Source organism: Lonchura striata, chromosome 7 (genome assembly GCF_046129695.1).
Source record: "Lonchura striata isolate bLonStr1 chromosome 7, bLonStr1.mat, whole genome shotgun sequence".
In the NCBI taxonomy this organism is placed as follows: domain Eukaryota; kingdom Metazoa; phylum Chordata; class Aves; order Passeriformes; family Estrildidae; genus Lonchura; species Lonchura striata.
The window spans coordinates 3,289,789-3,306,988 of NC_134609.1; the positions used below are offsets into that span (position 1 = coordinate 3,289,789).

Consider the following 17,200-nt stretch of genomic DNA (forward strand, 5'->3'; position numbering starts at 1 on the left):
GGCTTCTGGCTTGATGACTAAGCTTGAGAACAAGACAATCGGAGAGCTGAAAACTGAGAAAGGTTGTGAGCCAGAGGATTCAGCAATAGGAAGTTCAGTTGTAAATGACAGATTTTATTAGATAGCATTTTTTTTTTCAGTAATTTGAAGGGGATGGGGTGAAGATAAAATATCTTTTAAACAGTTCAATCTGAGTTAGGACCATATGCAGGGATAGGTTTTCAATCATGTGATTTTTGTGTAACAGTAGAGGGCAGATTTAAGTGTGTTTGAATGTCTTTCCCGTGTATTTCCATAACGTGGGTGTTTTTTTCGGTTTTTAACCTAAATGTTGAATTTCCTGTTTGTAATTATTTATGCTGCAATTATCCATCTCATGACCCCAATACTGTTACTACTGTGTACTCTAGTCCTTAATTCCATATTAATGTATATCTGTGCCTGAATTTGATGGCATTCCTTCCCTTTATTAGAAATATATTATTTAATCTATAAAGCAGAAGCAGCATTCCTTGGCTCCATACACAGTTTGTTAACAAACGCGCTGAAATTTTCTCCTCCCCCACTTCAGTGATGAAGCAAGCCCAGATTTCCAGGTGAAGGTTGAAGTGTATAGCTGCTGTACAGAGGAGTCTTTATATATAACAAACACTCCTAAGAAACTGGCAAAGAAACTTAAAACATCCCTCAGCAAAGCTACAGGGAAGAAACTCAAAGCTGCGCTGGAGGAAGACAGCACTGAACCCCTTGTGCCTGCTGACCCAGTCATCCAGTAAGCCACATATATTGATGTTCTGTTTTTATAGCTTTTAAAATAGAAATAGGCCAAATATAATTGTAAATTTCTGGCAAACTGCCAAGAAACTGTTTTTTTCTCTACTTGCCCAAGTGAAAAAAAATTTACATTTTAAATAGGAAATGAGAAAGTAGGTGTGAATTCCAACCATGTCGCTGAGCCTTGGGGCCTGGTTCTGATCTTGAAACACACAAGCAGCCTTTATGTTTGTGCTCCACAGCCAGCCAGCTGGTAAATCCACTGTTCTTTGCAAACTCCATAATATTTTTAGTTTGATCTCTAGAGGAAGTTGAACTTGTAGTCTGTCTGTGTCTCTCTGTCCATCTACCTCTCCTCCTTTCCTCTTCCCCGTTTACTTCCTCCCCATACTATTTTTGCACCTAGCCAGTGTTGCTCATAATTGACAGGTAGATATGTGTAAAAGTTACAAATTGTGTGAAATAGGAAAAGTTGTGTACGTAGGCAGAAAAAAACCACTCCTGTACCCTCTTCCCTAATTCCACTTGCTAGCTTTTCAGTAAAACTCTGCACTGCCAAAGGCACTTTATGGTTACAGGCTACTTAGCAGGAGATTTCTGAATTTAGCACAGGACATTTTAAAATGACTTACTCCTTTTCAGTGTTCATAGGCATAAATGCTTTTCCCAATAATTTACCTATTTCCTTTTAAAAATTAGCTGCCTACTAATATTTTCCGGCTACTATTTGGTAGGCCAAATACCTAATTTACAAATATTAATAACATTGGTTTATTTTATTTATTTTAACTTTTTTTTAGAAAGAAATTTTTTCAAGGAATTCCTCTTTTTTTGGCGGCCGACAGTAAAGAAACAATGCTTAATTCTTACTGGGTGTTTAGTCTTAGTCTAGTTTCATATCTAGACTAATAGAAATCTATTTGCTGGGATTTTACAAAGAAACATTAAGCATATTCTATCTTTGTTGAACTGATATAACTGCAAACTGATTTTTCTGTTTGATTCAAAAATAGACATCCAACAAATCTTATCCACAGATAAAACAAATTTTATCACTGACTTTGCAGTGGATGCCACCTAATGACAATACATTTTTCAGTCTGCATCATGTCAGGTGGCTGTGCTTTCCACCAGCTTCAGCTGAGCCATGAGACACTATCATTAGACACAGTTTGAATCAGATATAACCACTGGCTTCTTTGCTTCAGTATAGATTGCTTGTCTTTTAAGGAAAAAGCACCAGTAGGCAATTTAAACAGCTGCCTCCTCCCCTGGGTTTTGCTTTTGGTTTCTCAATTGAATTTTCCTTCCCTCCATCTTGGAAGTTTGTTGTTTGTACTGTAGATAATCATCTCACAGTGACTATTATTTTCTTAACACAATTAAATGAACAATGAAGTGTTAAATGATGGCATTGCTGGGTGATTAAAATAGTTGTTTGGAAAGAAATGGGTTATTATAGGCAGAAAATAAGTTGTCAGTTTTTTTATAGCTTCCTCCAAGAATTTATATTAGACCTTGGTATGTAGCCCTTATAAAAGGGAAGACACTGTAAGATTACAAGAGATCTTTCAAGTATTCCCAGAGAGTTTTACCAGTCCAGCAGGGGAAATTAAACTGCAACAAAAAAGTGAACTTTCTGTATTATGCGAACACCTTTTCTCTGTAGATTTCATTTGTACAAGCCTTTTTCTTTCCAATGCACACATGAATGGAATTCTCCATTTTCCAAAAACTCTGTGATCCCTCTGTTTCAAACTTCTTGGCTTAGAAGTCTTTCTGGTTAGTGAAGAAACTGTCAGACATGGAACTTCTTGAAAAAGCTTAGTGACAAAGGGCTTGATTGGTTGCTTAAGTTAGTTAATTTGAAATATACTGATATTCTTTCTTAATTATTTCTCATTTAGCAGTCTTTTGCCTGCTTAGTTTTTCAATTCTAGCTTAAATATTTTTTTCTTTTTTACATTTTTCATAGAAGAAAAATTTTAAGTGCGGTTTTGCTATTAAATTCCAGTGTAACTGGGTTGCTTTTTGTATAAATCACTGGAGAGTCTCCCTAAGTGCCTGTTTACTCATTTGCAGAACTGGCCTGTGCATGCCCTGGTTGTTGTTTGATATATTGTCCTCCATTGGGCTGAAGGTGCAGCAGCTTCCATGTCCTGTGTTTGATTTGACAAATCCCCAGTGATATTTTGCTGGAAGTACACAGTCTAATCTGGTGGTCTCTTTGATGGTTGAGTTCTTGTTAGCACCTGAAGGTTATATTTGGTTTTACCCTCTATTATTTAAGATCTGATTGAATATTGAGCATATTGAATTTATTATTATTTTTTTTTTTTTTTTTTTTTTTTTTTTTTACTTCACAAGTCTTCTACTCGCTTATTCACTCATATTGAATTAATGGACTAAGATTGGGATTTCTAACATTTGGTTTAATATTCAGGAATAGATTCTGGAATTGAAGATGTCTTAATTAACATACATTGATAGAGTGTTATAATTACACCTTCCCACACCCAGCTCTGTGTGGAAACTTTGGGTGCCTCTGTCTCTTGATCAGTAAATAGACTTAACAACAAACCTTTGCCACAGGCATGTTGTGGAGATGAGCTGCTTTTCTGCCTTTTTTTTTTTTTTTTATGAAGTTGTTACATGGGAAAATACAACAGATATGCAAAATACTGAATGAGATGCAGCAGGCAGATAATTCTTTGTTATACAGAGAAACTGCCATTTAAGGCAGTTACTTAATTCTCTGAAATGCAAAGGAAAAATACAGTCAACAATCCTGATTAGCCAGTTAAATCTGAAAAATATCAGTAGATAAAACTTTCCTAAATTATATTGCAGCTGCCTGAAAGGAATGACTTGTATTTTAGAATTAAAATGTTACTGTGGAGCATATTTTAAAAGTGAAGTAGCTATTTTTTTTGGCAACGTTGTTGTGGTAATTAGTCATGCTTTAGAAAAAAAAAAGTAACTTTAGAATCAGCACAGCAGTTTTATCTGTGAGAAGAAACTGAACTTCTTGGTACAGTTTAAATAGAATGGCAATGCATTGCTCAACTGCATGGTCAAACATAATCAGTGAAAAGTCTTTTGTTAAGGAACAGTTTAGCAGGGAATATATACAAATGCTGATGAGTTTTTTGTTCAGATTGCCCTCTTGAAGTACTTCATAGCAGTGATTTTTCACCTAGGATGTTATATTTTATTTAATTTTCTCTTTGTTCCCTGGAGACAGATATTAACAGACCTCCCCTCTAACAAACTTCCTACTTTTCCTCCTCCTCTTTCGTTAGGGTTAGGGGGACATAGACGCTCTCCTTATTTATCCACAGAGCCAAAGGTCAGAAAAATGTATGTTCCCACTGTGCTAGTAAGAAAAATAAAACTTGAATAATACTAAGATGGAAAATTATTCTTGATGATCTTAGCTCAATGGTGTCTTCTCAGCTTTTACGCCACTAAGCTTTCTGATGTTCTACTGAAGATATTGTAAGGATCTTATGCTAGATCCTGTTGGGAGACTAGTTAGTGATTTGGAGGGGTTTGTTTTCTTGTGAACTTTGTTCTAACTGCCGTTAGCCAGGTGGAATTCCTACTGCATTGCTGGACTATAAATCTGTTACTTGGTCCGATGAGTATTTTAGAGAAAAGGTTAATGTACTAAATTTATACCAGTTTATTCCAAGAACTGCATTCCACAATTGCACTGTGCTGAATTGTGAGAGTGATACTTTTTTTCCCCTAGGCAAAATACAAAACTAAGATAAAAGATTCTGAAACCTCTTAAGTCCAATAAGTGAAAAGAAATCCTTTCTGCTACAAAACTGACCATAGGATTTCTGTACAGATTTCTGCCTGTGAATAATCAATCTATTGGATCCTATTAAAAATACATACATCAACAACTGGTTTATAAAGTGTAGCCAGCATAGGCAAAGCAAAGAGCACAGCAGCGTGGAGAAGCATTATAATGCCTTTTAATTTTTAACCTGTATTTTCAGATAAAGTTTGTCATCAGTTTTTTATTAACTTTAGGAATTTTTGAACCTATTACCAAATCTAATTGCTTTAGGCCTATTAATTAGAACTGTAAAACTATTGAAAGTTACTTGGTGTGTGACTAGAGGAGAGAGGTGTTTTGAGCATCCAGAGGGTGCAGAGGGTTTGGATAGCACAGCCTGTATTCCTGTGTTTGGCCCAGCTCATAGGCAGTGACCACATGAGAAGTCTCCTGGCCAGCAGGTCCCAGAGAGGAGGCAAGAGAAAGAGATGCAATGAATGATGGCACTGGCCTGGAAGTTGTGGGGTGGGAGGAACTGGAGGTACACACATGGAGGCAGGAGATAAGGATCCAGGAAGGAGAGGAACAGACTGTGAACAGTGTTTACAAGAAGAATCAGAGATACAGGAGTTGTGTGGGAAGAGGTTGGAGGTGTCCATCTGTGGTCACTGACAGGTCCTGCCCTGCACCTTGGTGTTTCCTTGTACCAAAATGTGGTCTCTCAAGCATGTCTAGACTCCTTTTAATTACTGCCCAAGCAACATGAAGCAGAAATGTCCTAAACATGCCTTTTCTTTCACATCTAGTGGAGCAAAGTACAGTTTGCTAGCATACACCACTTTGGGGCTGGAAAGTGCTGAGGACAATTTCAGGACCCACAACCTTACCATTACAGGAAATGGTAAGTACATATGGTATCAATTTAAGGAAATAAAAAAACAGTAACATTTTGCATTAAAGTCTTGTAAACTAAAGCGCTTAAAGAGATTATTTTTCTTGATACTCAATATAGAACAACTTTAATAAAATATTTAACGGCTCTAAACCAGGCATCTGTACACAGCTGAATAAACTATATGTTGAGTAAAATTTCAAGTCCAGATGAAAATTTAATTCTTTTGGGAGTTTCTTCTGTCATTTGTGTCTCTGTCTTATGTGCGATGGAGTTATATACAAATTATTTCCCCTTCCTCACAATCAAGGAAGGGTATCAGAATGAAGAACAGCTTGTTCCTCTGTAGTCAGGAGAAAAATTGTTTTGGTTTGGTGAGATTTTTTTGAGGCCCAGATTTAACACAGGATGTAAGGGTGTGTGCTTGCAGTCTATGCTGGCTGCTGTCCTTCAGCTCTGGGGCAGCACAAGTTGGGAGCAGTCAGCCTGGATGCTGACACTGTGGGGGACTGATTATACTACAACCGATGGTGGTATTTTCACGTTTTAGTACTTTGTCCATTATTTTCTGCAAGGATAGCTCCTCCTATAAGCCATCCTCCAGTTCATAACTTAAGACATGGGACTGTCACTGTTGCTTCTGGGAACTTAAATGATTTACTGGGGTAAACACCACCTCAAAGGGAATTTCCTTCTTTACATTTCAGTAATTCTGAATAAGTACAGGTTTGAAGATTTAATGGGGCATTTATTTCTTGAAGTGTTGGATGAATAATTCTGAGTACCTTTGCTATTTGTAAGCCTTTCTTTATTAGTACTTTATATCTTCTTGAAGTTCCTTTTTCTGACATTAATTTACATAATTTAGTCTGGTGAGGAAGGACATACCTGGGCATTTTGGTTCATTACAAGCATTTCTAAACCTTGACCAAAGACAGCATCACATTAATGGAACATTGCATTACCTACTTCTAATTACAGAAGAGAGAGCCTATTGCATAGTGGAGCTGAGCTATTCCAATTCATTAGAAACTCCTTGGAACCCTAAATTAGATCCTCTAGTGCTGAAGGCAAAAGTAGATACAAATTCCAAGCCTTATTAAAACTATCTGAAGCAAAGTGCTTGTGTATAAATACAGCTGTGTGCCACAACAGGATGGGCTCAGGGATCACAGGACGTGAGAGGGCCAGCGTACTTACCTTTCAAGAGTTTCTAGCTCTGAAATGAGCTACATTTTATGCAAGAACACCTTTTTTTGCAGAACAATATTGCCATTTTTACTTGAAATTATTTTGTAATTTATGAACATTTTCAATTAAAAAACACTTCCTGAAGACTAAAAATCAGTTTTAATATAATCCCACATTAATTCCTCAAAATACGAAAATACGCTTATTTGCACTCAGTATCTTAATGTAAAAACAGATGTAGAATGCTCAACTATATGTTTAAGGCAATTTTTCAGACCTGAGTGTTTGTCTGTCTTTTGCCTTTTCCTTTCCCCCAGAGGAATCCTCTTTTTGGCTACCCCTGTATGGAAACATGTGTTGCCGTTTAGTTGTCCAGCCCTCCTGCATGGCCAGGGACATGATGGCAGGATTTCTAAATCAGCAGGTAAGGAGACCTTGCTTGTGTTTGCATCCTGGGCTGTTAACAGCTGTCACTAAGAGTCAATTGTTAAAAACATTTGCTTTTACCTGAAGTGGTGTATTGAGAACTGTTGTTTTTTACCTGCTCTACCTAGAGCAAGGGGGAAACTCTCTCACAACTATGTTCACAAAAGGTGCCTTCAGTGGCTGAGCATGGCGAAATCAATGTTTCCTTGGCATGAATGATGTAGTCTGTTAGTAAAGATAAGTGAAACTCTTGTTCAGAGTTAGTTTGCAGTGCTACTTGATGGCATCAGTCCTAATAATCCTGTGGCTCTCATCCTTGAACATCCTTGTTGTGCTGCCACAAGAGTTCTATCACAGCATGGTGAATCAGGCTGGTGAACAGAGCCGTATTAAACTCATCCCTTCAGAAATGATTCATGTGAACTCACTTTACTTCTCTATTTTTGTTTGTTGCACAAATAGGCAAGTGAGAAGGTGATAGTGGAGGGCCAGTGGGTCTGCATCATTTGTCAGGAGTGCTGAATTACAGTCTTTAAAACTGGTTGTGAAACTGTTATGGTTTTATGAAAGCTGTCCAGAAAATTCATTTGAGAAGGTGGAAATTCTAGACAAATGTCTTTTCTTAACATTTGTTGAATGTACTGTGTATTTCCAAAGTGAAATACTCTTTTTATTTCTATTATTGTGCAATTGCTGTAGCTAATAAAGGTGCTTTCCTTTTTTTACACTAGATACCAGATCTCAATTTCATTCTGTGTGAACCAGCAGATTCTGTACTATTAGTGCCACATGGCAAGTCTGCAAAAACTGTAAAACACCAGAAGACATTTAAAGTACTGCTAACATTTCAGAAATCAGTGATTGAAATGTTCCACAACAGGAAGTCTTTGCACCAGAAAGTTGCAGGAATGAATTTGGTTCATGAATTTGGCTAAATTCTGATCACTCAGGGCTGATATGTATGCACCTTGCAATATGGTTTTGTTTTAGGTTTATGTCTGGCAATTTCTGACTACTTCTTCCCCTTAGCAAATTGTAGGAGGTCTAACAAGCTGGAGGAGGCTGTATTGCGTGCTGAGAGGTGGCAAACTCCTTTGTTATTACTCACCAGAAGAAATTGAGGCTAAAGTGGAGCCAGCATTGACAGTTCCCATCAACAAGGTAAAATTGGTTGTATGGGGATATTTTTTGTTTGTTTTCTTTTTTCTTTTGTTGGGGTTTTAAAATTTATTTTATTATTTTGGGGATGTTCTTTTTAGTTTAGGAAATATGTGCAGTCATTTGGGCTCTAAGCTGCTGGTATGCAGAATGTTTTATAAGTAGAATGAGGGTGGGATGTACTTCAGTGAAATTTGCAGTCCCTCAGCAGGAACATAACATTCCTTAGCTGTGGATGTAAATTCCTTCTATTGCATTAGACTGGTTAGCATAGAAGCAAAAAGGAGGGTGTTTTTCTATAGGAAAAGTAATAACCTTTTATATCACAGTTCTGTAAGACAGCCATTGGAAATGTATTGCTTACAGTCCCCTAGCAATACTCTGGTAGACTTTTGTCCTCAGCAAGGTGGAATTCCAACAAAAGCTTTTTTGTTATTACGTGTTATTTGGCCACAGTCTTAATTAGAAGGAGAAATGGAAAATTTTTCAAAATATTTTAGTGCCTTAAAATAAGCTGCTTTTCTTAATGCTGGTTTTGTCCAGAGCATAATAACTTTGGAAGCTCTGTTCTCTAGGATGATATTATTGCTGTTGTTCATGCCCTGATTAAAAAACCTGAGTTTAAAATGTAATTTTAAAACGTTGCTCACTATTTGGCCAAAGAAATAGTAATTCATCTGAAGTAATATTTAAATTAGTAATGTTATTGGAAGGACCCTCTTGAATGGCAAGCATTAGAGAGAACAGATGCTTTCAAAAACTGGTTTTGGTGCCGGCATCAAGGGTTAATATCCCGTAAGGGTGGGCAGAGGAGTTAAACGTTATTTGCAATACCACAGCTGGGTTGATGTCACCTAAGTAAGCAGCCACACTTGGAAGGTGTGTTCAGCCCAGGCTGCTCTGGGTGCTGCTGCTGCGCTGCCCCAGGCGCTCGCTGCCAGCACGGATCCCGAGAGGAGCGCTCAGGGCCCGGCCGTGCTGCGGGTGCCAGGCGGGCACAGGGCAGCTGACGGGGCAGCAGGAGGCTCTGCCCCCTCTGCCTTTGCCTTCCACCACTTCTCTTACCCCGCTCATCCATGGCTGCACAAATGCCTGTGTGGTGCAAGCATGGGGCTCAGCCGTGGCTGGGAACATGTGGGGACATGGGGTGACACAGAACGCTTCTTACAGCAGCAGAATCAGCCCTGGGTGGCTTGAGTGTTCCTGGGAGAGATGACTGCATTCTTGTCCAGAGTGAGACTGCCGTAGAACCCACACATTTAAATGGGTTATAACAATGTCACCTGCTTCTGTTAGAATGTTTTTTCTAATTGCTAAGATTTAAATTGATTCCTTAAATAAAATTACCTGTTTTTCTAGTGCTATTTTTTCTTCCAACTCTTTATATATTTACATTAAATAAATATTTATACAGTGATATATATTTAAGTAGGTTTACTTGTTCGGTCTCTTCCAATTTCACTAAGTCAGACTCTGCCATAATTCTGTTTTCCAGCTGTTCTCAGTATCAGTTAAGAAATGGTAAACTTTAGTAGATTACAGAATGACTAAATAATTCTAAAACATTACAGGAATATTTTTTAAATTATCTATCAGGCTACCTCATATCTTCCCTTGGGGTTCTCTGTTTTAGTCTAAATCCTAATTTTGCTGTTCCTTTTAAAATAACTGTATTGTACTAAGATATTTTGTTCCTTTGAGTAACCAGTGCACTCAGAACCTAAAATCCAGCTTGATAAGCCTTTCCTGAGAGACTGTTCTTATATTTTCAGGGTATCCTTAAAGCTAACATGTAAAAGGTACATGATTTATGTATCTTACACCATTTTACAAAGATATCAGGCTGCTGGAGAATGATTGTGAATGCTTCTTGAATGGAAATTTAAAACAAAAAAAGAAAAGGCTATTGAAAACATACTTGGATCCTTTACTACTTAAACAGTTTCTCTTGAAAATAACTTAATGCCTGCATATGTTTTTTGATTCCTTTGTTATACAATTTCTCTTATGGATTAACTGAAAGCAGATTAATCGTATGGATTTGTCTGCTACATGTTGTTAAAGAAACAGCAATTTCAAAGTAAAAGTTGAGATTGAACATCACCTCTACACATCCTAACTAAAATCTCTTAGGGTTACATATGTGGCATTTTCATTTGTAACATGAAGCTGATCCTTTACATGTAATTTAAAGATACTTTCTGAGAAGTAATGAAATCATCTGGATTTATGAGAAATTCTCTGGAAAATGTTGACACCATTAGCTGTATTTCCAGTTCCCTTTGAATTGAGACTTGAAGAAGCCATTAAGACAGCAAAGTCATTACTTCAACTTTAGATGACTTCATTGCTACTGCTCTTGAGCAAGAATGGTTCTGCAGTTCCTATTATGCAAGTGCTACTGTTATTGTTCCAGCTAAATGTGATTATAACATATTATATTGCACAACTAAGTAGGAAAAGAGAAATTATATTTTCTGTAGCAAAGAAAATTTACTGGAATCCAATCTGAAGAAATATCCTTTATGGGCCAGTTCCTGATTTTTTTTCAAGTTTTCTTTAATTTGAAATGAAAAATAAAGGCCTTGCCTACACGTCGTAGCTTAGTAAATTGGTGCATGTGCCAGCAGTTCACGTTAGTTGCTCATTGTTTGGAATACATAATCTACTGTGTTTGGTTCACAGATTAAAAATCTTTTTATGCCATCAGTGCCTGAAGCTTGAGGGATTCTGGGCTCTTGTTTCAAATTGCTGTAGTCCCACAGTTTCCTTCCTGGCATATTTTGTCCGTGCAGTCTTTGTCCCAGGGCCCTGCAGTTGGCGGGCCCGGGGCTCTCTCTGTGCCCGTGCTGATCTCTGAGGGGAGCAGGGTGAGGAGCAAGGGTTTGCAGCCACAGGCTCAGGGTCATGGGAGCACTGCTGATCAGTGCAGCAGGAGCAGAGGGACAACATCAGTCTGGAATTACCTTGAATGACAGTCCTTGGTGGTACAGGTCTTCTGGCTAGGTCAGGTACAGGACTTGGTTGGAAAATGTGGCGATGGTTGCAGCAGCGTTACTTCAAGGGAACCATGCATATTTCTAGGGAAGCAGGGAGTTCATCCCTGGGCTGGAGCAGAGGAATATGGATGTCAGTTCTAGACCATGTGAGCTTTTAGGGAGCCAGCAACATGAGCAATATTCACTATATGTGTTGGGGAATTCCAGCACAGGGAAATGAGATAAGCCCTGAAAATATCTGTATTCTCTGTAGTAAGGACTTTATCTCACTAGCTGTCTTAGGAAGAGCCTTCCTAGATGTAAAAATATGTTGGGAAAGCACAGACTAGTTAAGTACCTCCAAATGTCTAGTATTGAAAGAGGTTGTGGATGCAGGCAGGGGAAGCAGGTAGAACACCCAGATCCTTGAACCACACCATGCTCACATTGAGCAGTTTGAAAGCTACTTTATTGGCTCACTGTTGCTTCACAAAATGCTTGCTGGTCATTCATTGCTATCTCCTTTTCCACATTTTCAGCTGCTGCATTGCTCCCAAGAACAATGGCACCGATATCCTAATATTGCTTATCCATGTCATACACATTGTACTGACCAGCCAGTGGCCACGAGGATGTCACATTAGTACAAGCTGACAAAACAAGGAAGGGACAAAATATTAGATGATAGATTTTGGTCAATTAATGTGTTTGAAAGCTATAATTTGAAATTTAACCATTTTTCCTTGCTTGCCTAAAACAAATTTCATGGAAATTATTAATATTACAACAGAAACCAATGCATGTACAGGTTATAGTTGTTTCCAGTGTTGTACTGATTTTCAGTTTGGTTTATTTTTTTTGTACTAAAAGCACAAAGAGAGTTTGTTATATGTGATTTGATTTGTTCAATCTTTAAATAGATACACAGAACTGGGTCTCTAGGGTATTCAGTATTTTTAAGAACTGTAAATTGTTTTGATATCTTAAAATGGTCTTTATAACCAGTGCTTCATAGGCTGTCAAGACTGGCTTATCAGGAAAATGTTGTACCTCAGCAGTAAAAAAGTTCTCAGTATCCCTGTGTCTTCTTAGCTTAAAATATGAGCTTTTCAGAGAGGTATTATCATGCAAAGAGATTTTATTTGTGGGGGAAAATATAGAATAAGGTTGGTATTTACAAATATGTAAATACCATGTATTTTTCCCTTTTGGTCTTTCCCCACCTTCAAAGGAACAATCTTTTGCATAAAGAATATAAAACTGGCTTTAGCTTCCCCAGAAGAGTCACTTGAGTTCAAGATTCAATTGTTTTCCTATTGCCATCCACTGATTGTTCTCGTCTTTACAACTGCTACAGCAGAGTTGGTTCAGTTTTCTTATAAGAACGGGAAAAATATTATTACAACATGGTAAATTAAAACACTTTTTGTTGTGTTTTTTTGGGATGGTTTTTCTGCTTGTTTTGGTTTTGTTTTGCTTTTAATAGCTTTTTGCTGTTTTGGGTTTTGCTTTTATTTAGTGGAACTGGGCATGTTGTGTAATTCACCCGAGCCTGACAAATTCATCAGCCCATTGCTGTAATGGCGTCTTGTATGACTGCTGAAATATTCAAGCATCAGATACAGATTGCTGCTTGAGGATTTATCTCCTTTGAATAATACCACAGTTGTGGGATAAAACCTGCAGCAAACATCATTAAATAAACTTGTGTGTATCGTATGCTTGAAGTTCTTACCTGTCAAATGTTAATCTATTTGATTTCATTTTTTGCTGGTATCTATGGTTACCTGAGTTAATGGGATATAGAGCACTGATGGATGAATTACTTCATCTCCTATTTTTAGACAGAAGAATTTAAATGAACATATCCATCAGATATGCTACAAGCAGTTGTTGGTATTTCAAATAGTTACTTCAGTAATGCATTTAAAATCTGGGGAATGGTCTGTAGAGTAACTTTTGTTTTTCTGAGTATCGGAACTAGGCTTATCCCCATGGGATCCCATGCGTAAACTTAATTTCTGTAGGTGTATGTTTAACGTCTTTAGCAGATGTTTGACATTTGGTTGAGTAGTGTAGAAGGGAACTGGTTGTTCTGTCCCCGCTGTATTTTGAGGAGCCACCTTTGTGGTCAGATTCACTGTCCATCCAGACAGGAGGTGTTAGAACACAGTCCTGGCTGAGATTGTTGGCTTCCTTCGAATGCTGGGCACTGCCCATGCCAGGGATACCCAGGTGTGGCAGGGTGCAGTGCATGCTCTTGCTGTGTGTGATGTCCTCACGTCCTGCTGGGCGCCGGGGCTGGCCAGCTGCAGGGGGCCGGCTGGTGCCCTGGCACCAAAACTCATGGCTCTGCTCTCCTGGGTATGCCAGAAATCCTCTGAGGAGCAGTGTTGTAATGGGCTGCTGCTTCTTCAGTCAGGTCAAGTTACATGTGCAAAGATATTCCCAGGGCTCCTACTTTACTTCTGTAAATAAAGTAATGTTAATTGTTTTAATTTGCTCATCATGTTGTGATGAGCAGCAATGTTGACCTGTTGCATTTTGGAATTATTTTAGTTGTGTTTTAGCTAGACTTAAAGCTTTTAGCAATTTAAACACACACAAAAAAAATCACTAAGTTAAGGATAAGTGGTTTGGTTTTTTTTTAATTGTAGTAATGCCATAACTTTTTTTAATTGTAGTAATGCCATAAGAAAGTAAATACTCTGAAAATACTACTGATTCTAGTCTAGAGCAATTGAACTATATCCCTGAACAGAAGGAAAAACCTTAACAGTGCTGCTGTGTAATCTGAGAGCTTTTCTGACTCTAGCTGAAGAGATTTTTTAGACTTGTGTTATACTTTTTAGATATATATACACATTTAATTATTTCTATGCAGCTTTTCCTAATTAAGTTAAAACGAAAATGTCTATTTTAAAATGGGAAATAGTTTTTTTCTATTAGAACAAAATCTTGTTCTAGTAGAACTGTATGGGTTATTGCTACAAATACCCCTTTAAAAATGGCCTAAGTAAGTTTCTTTTCTAATTTTCCTGTCACTCTTGTATTACCCTGGAAGTCCTGATGCACTAATATGAGCATTAAATTGATATAAGTTTACATTACAGTGGGTAAATGATGGCTCACAGAAGCGCAGCAGGACGTGTAAATAGTAGCTGTAATAATGTGATTGTCCATCTGAATCGTTTGGAGAAAAGGAGCTGCTTGCTGTTATTGTAGATTATTCACTAAACTGCTGTGGAGAATAGTGAGCAGTGTGAGATGAGCTGGTCAAGGTAGAGAGAGGGGGAACACAGAATTACAGTACATTCTGTAATTCAGACTGGACTGCAATAATTGTGCTTTATTCCCTCATTTTTCATGTTTTATGCCATTTTAATAGTTTTATGAGAAAACATTTTTATAATCTGTTCCTGACGTTAGTTCTCTTTTTTTAAATCTGGTATTAATCTGAAGTAGACAAAAGGCCAAATTCTACCTTCCTTACACTGTCATTGGCCATAAGCTGATGCCAGTCAAGTGAAGCAATAAGTCACTACCACAGTTTGTTGTTCCTAGGAAACCAGGATTCGAGCTGTGGATAAGGACTCCAAGAGAAGAGCTAATAACTTCTCTGTTATCAACCCCGTGTCTGGAGAGGGTGTGACACAACGTTTTGCTACTGACAGTAGGGATGAACTTCATCAGTGGATGGAGGCTTTCTGGCAGCACTTTTATGATCTGAGTAAGTAAGCAGGCAGTGCTGGCAGTGTGCCCTCTGAATGGAGCATTATGTAACATCAAAGGGATCTTTGAGCAATTTGAATTGGAATTGCCTCATAAGCCTTTGTTTGCAGGAATGAAAAGAAATATATTCTCTGGGATAACACTGGGTGGTGGTCTAAGTCGTTGGAAGGCAAATATTTGACTAAACCAAAGTCCATGTGTTCTTGCAGGAAATCAGAGGCAGAATATGTCCATCAATCTCAAAAAAAATTGTTCTCTTAGAAGTGTTCTTGATAATGTTTTTAAAGACTGATAAATTCTCACTATCTCTTCCTCCTTTTCACTGTAGTGGGAGGAATCCACCTCTGCCTGGGCATCCAGTCAGTGGTGTGTTGGTTTGGTGAGATCCTACAAGTATAAATCCTAGTATATAATCCCAAGCCTTAGTGACAATTGGTGAGGATGCTGGAATCGTGTGGGGCCTTGGCTAGGATGCAGATTCTGCCAGCTCTTGGAAGTAGTCACAAGTAAACTTGGGGTTTCCTTGCTCAGCAGTGCCATGGATGAATTAAATTACAATTTGTTGTAATAGGGATTGCTTGATTCTGTTGTAGTTCAAAGGTTCTGGTAGCCCTCGTCACATGGGAATACGCTCACCCAGCCACACTCCATCCACATGGGCAAATACACACTGCTTACCTGGACCTGGTAAAAGCTGTACCTCAGTCTTTGTAACAGGTGTTAAAGTGTTACCCTGATCCTTTGGCAAACCCCTGGAACAAGCCTGATCTACATGGCAGAGGGAGCTCATTTATTGGTCTGAAATACTGTTGAAGTAGTATATTGTACTCCTTGTTTATCACCAAATCCTTACTATAAAAATTACATAGATTAATTTGCATGTGTCTTTTTTCTCTGCTTTCTGCTTGACTCACAGATTTACTGAGAGTAGAGGCTGTCAGCTTTTATGCTGCTATTGACAAAGTAGAGTTGCTTCCTGATAGGCATTTTTATCAGGTCAGAAAACAAAACCAGGTCAATTAATGAAATATCAGTCTTTAGTCAGAGACAACACCAATCAAATAATTGAATTGAGATTGTAGAAACTCAGTGTCATAGTCATATTTTCCAGTAATTTCTAACTTTGATTTACAATGAGAAAAAGCACTATCAATTAAAGAAACACACCAAGCAAAAACTAGGGCATCCTCTTTAAATTATCTGTACAGCAGGGTAAAATATCTACTTCTTATTCATTATAGATAGAATACGACCCACAGATTTTTTTGAGACATTTTCCTTGGATTCTGAAAAAATGGGTCACTTGGCATTTAAATGCCTTTTTTCTTCCCTGGTTCTAAAATTCTCTTAAAATTAATGTGCTCAGAAAACTTGGAATGATTGGTATGAACAAAGTAATTTTACTGTGTCTTGTTTTCCTTAAGGTCAAAATCTATTAATAGAAAAAGAGGTTTCCTTGTCTGCTAAGGGATAAAAGGCAAGTTATCCTCTATTATAACCAGAATGTTCCTTTGCCATAGCATTGTAACATTGCTGTATAACATCCAGCTTGCAGGATATTGGAGGTTGTTCCTGATAACTTGATGAAGCTTCCCAAATTTACATTTTTTCTATTTTTTTTTTCACTTGGTTTTATACTGTTGAGGATTTGAAGACAAATTTTGATCTTTAGCTATCGTAGTGTAATAATAATTCTGGGAGGCTTAAATTCCAGCTAGGATCTTATGACCTTTGTGCTAAGAGAATGAATACAGAGGTGAAAATACAAACACATCCTGAGCATTCCTGCTAAACAAAAGTAAATTCTCACTGTTTAGTATTACTTTAGAGATAGTTTCCTGACACAACCTAATAATTGCCATTTTTTTTCCAGGCTGATGTGTTTAAGTTCCAGTCATTGTTCTCTTTTCTCTCTCAGGCCAGTGGAAGCATTGTTGTGAGGAACTTATGAAAATTGAGATTATGTCACCACGGAAACCACCTTTGTTCTTGACAAAGGAAGCGACCTCCGTCTACCATGATATGAGTAAGTGGGATTTGCCTTTTCAAGTTGCAGAGTAACAGAAACAACATTGTCTGAATTCAGATGGCTTCTGGTGTTGGTGGTGAAACACTGAGTTTTTCAAGGACAATTCAGACAATGAAAGAGCAACATAACTGCATACCAAGGAGTTTGTATTAAATCTGAATGTGTAATAGTGCAAATAATGAATACATTTTTATACCTTGAGCTAAAAAAATCTGCAGTCTACCCTAAAC

General features: G+C 37.8%; 1 protein-coding gene across 2 annotated transcripts in view; it reads left to right on the plus strand.

Annotated features, from left to right (window-relative positions):
• Nucleotides 1–17,200, plus strand: part of RTKN2 (rhotekin 2) — a 52,034-nt gene that overhangs the window by 28,330 nt on the left and 6,504 nt on the right. For both annotated transcript variants that reach the window (XM_021535427.2, XM_077784517.1), the window contains 6 exons: nucleotides 572–772; nucleotides 5,371–5,465; nucleotides 6,965–7,071; nucleotides 8,103–8,234; nucleotides 14,774–14,939; nucleotides 16,860–16,967. In XM_021535427.2, the coding sequence (XP_021391102.2) occupies nucleotides 572–772; nucleotides 5,371–5,465; nucleotides 6,965–7,071; nucleotides 8,103–8,234; nucleotides 14,774–14,939; nucleotides 16,860–16,967 (809 nt within the window). The remainder of the gene's footprint in view (nucleotides 1–571; nucleotides 773–5,370; nucleotides 5,466–6,964; nucleotides 7,072–8,102; nucleotides 8,235–14,773; nucleotides 14,940–16,859; nucleotides 16,968–17,200) is intronic.